Source organism: Hipposideros armiger, unplaced genomic scaffold (assembly GCF_001890085.2).
Source record: "Hipposideros armiger isolate ML-2016 unplaced genomic scaffold, ASM189008v1 scaffold_117, whole genome shotgun sequence".
In the NCBI taxonomy this organism is placed as follows: Eukaryota; Metazoa; Chordata; class Mammalia; order Chiroptera; family Hipposideridae; genus Hipposideros; species Hipposideros armiger.
Window position 1 is genome coordinate 548,298 of NW_017731467.1, and position 2,621 is coordinate 550,918.

Below are 2,621 nucleotides of genomic sequence, written 5' to 3' on the forward strand. Positions count from 1 at the left end.
GGTGGTTAGCTAGAAAACAGAATCAGGAAGTCTTCAGTGAACATTTATGCTAAGGAAAACTATAATCAAAACATTATAATAACTTCTGAAAACTGAAAAAACAATGTGTGTTTAATGACATGGGGAAATACCAAAGCAGGAAAAATGTGGGATGCAAAACTTTTCCTATTAATTCCTTCTAATTTTCTCTCTCTCTCATATATGACTGGAAAATAATGTACACCAAAGTGGATTACTTTCATAAGCAGTGAAAATCAATATTTTAAAAATGATTAAATTACATTAACAAATCCCAAATTCCTCCCAATGGGCCATTAAATTCATTAGTGTCTATTAATCTGATCAAGCCAGCTGAGCATGGGACACTGTCCTCCTTCACCAGTTCCTTTGTGTCTCTCCCACAGCTACTCACTTTCCAAAGGATGCCCTTGCCTGACAATGGACTACAGTTGAAGAATGAATTCATCCTTTGGCTTTCCTCTAGAACCACCAGTACCCCACTTCTGAACACAGACCAAGACAACTCTAGCTGCTACAAACATTCTCTCTTGTAAGCTAGAGGAAAAGAGTCATGGAGAGGTTGAAGGTGGAGGGGGAAGCGTGGAGGAGCCCATGTTTTCTCTTTTGTTACTGGATTTCCTCATCAACAGATACACCACACGTCACACTCATAGCATGTACAATCTCTACTCTTACTGCAGGTAAATTTTGCAGAGATTCTAAGAGAATAAAGGCAATAGAAATCATGATCTTATTAGTTTTGATATTCCAACCAATTCAGGAAGAGATTATTGTGCCTAAATTAATGTGTAAATGATTCTAAACAAAAGGGGGTCTTATCGCCATCACAGGCATGAATAGTTAATTATAATCTATCCATACTGACAGACAGAATATTAGCCAATGTGCTTCCCTCCCATGACTGGGAAATTATGGTAGCTGCAAGGCCTCTCTTTTACCTACCCATGTGTCGGGCCTCTCCAGACATGGCATAAGCCTTGGCTAGTAACGCGCTCGCCTCTGCAGTTTGGGGGCTGACTTCAGTGAACAAAGAAACACAGATAGAATGGGCCTGGAACAGAGAAAATCATAAGATAAGTACCCAAATGACGGTGATTCACTGTAGATTTTCTAGTAGTTCTCACAGGATTGTTAGCTGATTGAGAGCCAATACATATCTAACCATGAAGTTACATGAGAAATAAGTTTGAGTCCCAGTTCTGTGAGTCTTGAACAAGTAATTGCATCTTCATATGCAGAAGGAATATATAGTTTCCATGGATTACGGTTTGGGAAAGATTAAATGAGATGGTGCATGCAAAACATTGGGCATTACATGGTAAGTTCTCAATAAATGTTAGCTATTATTATTTTTTTATGAGGTTTCATAGCAAAACTAAAACCATAACTTTAACTCAGCCTCTCAAAGGTTCAGTATCAAAGGAAGTTAGATAGAGTAGCTATGAGATTCTAGAACCATACTGCGTGAGTTCCATATTAGCTTGGCCACTTACTATGATACAAGGCAAGTCATTAACTTCTTTAAATACAAAACAGGGATTTGTTACAGGTAGTTGTTGTCAAGAGTAAATTAATTAATGTATGTAAAGTATTCAGAAAACCACCTGGAATGTAATAAGCACTAGGGAAGTATAGATATTATTATTATCGTTATTATTTACACTAAAATGGAAGGAGTCACTTTGGAGGGGTAGAGAAGAGAGAAAACTCCTAGTCCACACCACCCACCAGCTGCGCTTCGTATTTCAGGAGGTGTTTTGGGGAGCTCCAGAGACCATCAGACATTTTGGAGCTAAGACACAATGCAAAGCTGTTGAGAGTACAGGCTCCGGGGTCAAATTTTCTTAATTTTAATCCATGCTCTACCGCTTGTTCGCTACCCAACTTCAACTGTATTAGCTATAACTCTCTGTGCTTCAGTTTCCACATCCTTAAAATGAGATAAAATGATACTGGTGCCTGTTTCACAGGGTTATTGACATGGATTAAATGAGCACACCCTCAAGTGCCCATAGTAAAAGCATTCCATAAACGTGAACCATTATTTTTGTTGTTATTGAGAAACACTAATTACTTATTGTTTTATCCATTCTGATCTGACCACTGGTTTAAAAAAGTCTTGGACACAAAATGGGGCGGGCTTTCTCTGTAAGCAGTGGACTCCCCGCATTCAGGGCAGCTTCCACTAACATTTCTCCATGGTGCGACGTTAATAACCTTGAGTTTTGATTTGTCTGCAGTGCCCTATCTTCAGTATCAGACTGTTTTCACATATACTGCTGGATTGCATTGCACTGTTTCTGTGACATAGGAAATCCAATATATTGATCTGTTTTTTTGCTATGGGAAATACCTGAAGCCACAAGCAGGGTTCTCATTTGAGGGGAGAGGTGAATTTAACTAGCAATGTCAAGGGACGATTCCAGTCCATGATATGTAAAAGTACCCTCAACTGTTTGTATTATGACAGACACAACATTCCTTCTTATGTTTTGTTTTCCCTTGGGCAGGTGTCAAATTAGTTGCCTCCGAGCAAAACACCCTTTTGTTAGTTTAACCTTAGACTTGGAAATAAAACTAGCTAGACTAGCTTAGAAGAC

The 2,621-nt window shown here is 38.8% G+C and overlaps 1 protein-coding gene across 1 annotated transcript in view; it reads right to left on the reverse strand.

Moving 5' to 3' along the window:
* TTC23L (tetratricopeptide repeat domain 23 like) overlaps positions 1-2,621 on the reverse strand; it is a 42,998-nt gene that overhangs the window by 17,938 nt on the left and 22,439 nt on the right. Inside the window, exon 7 of the mRNA XM_019647850.1 lies at positions 964-1,072. Within this exon, the coding sequence (XP_019503395.1) occupies positions 964-1,072 (109 nt within the window). The remainder of the gene's footprint in view (positions 1-963; positions 1,073-2,621) is intronic.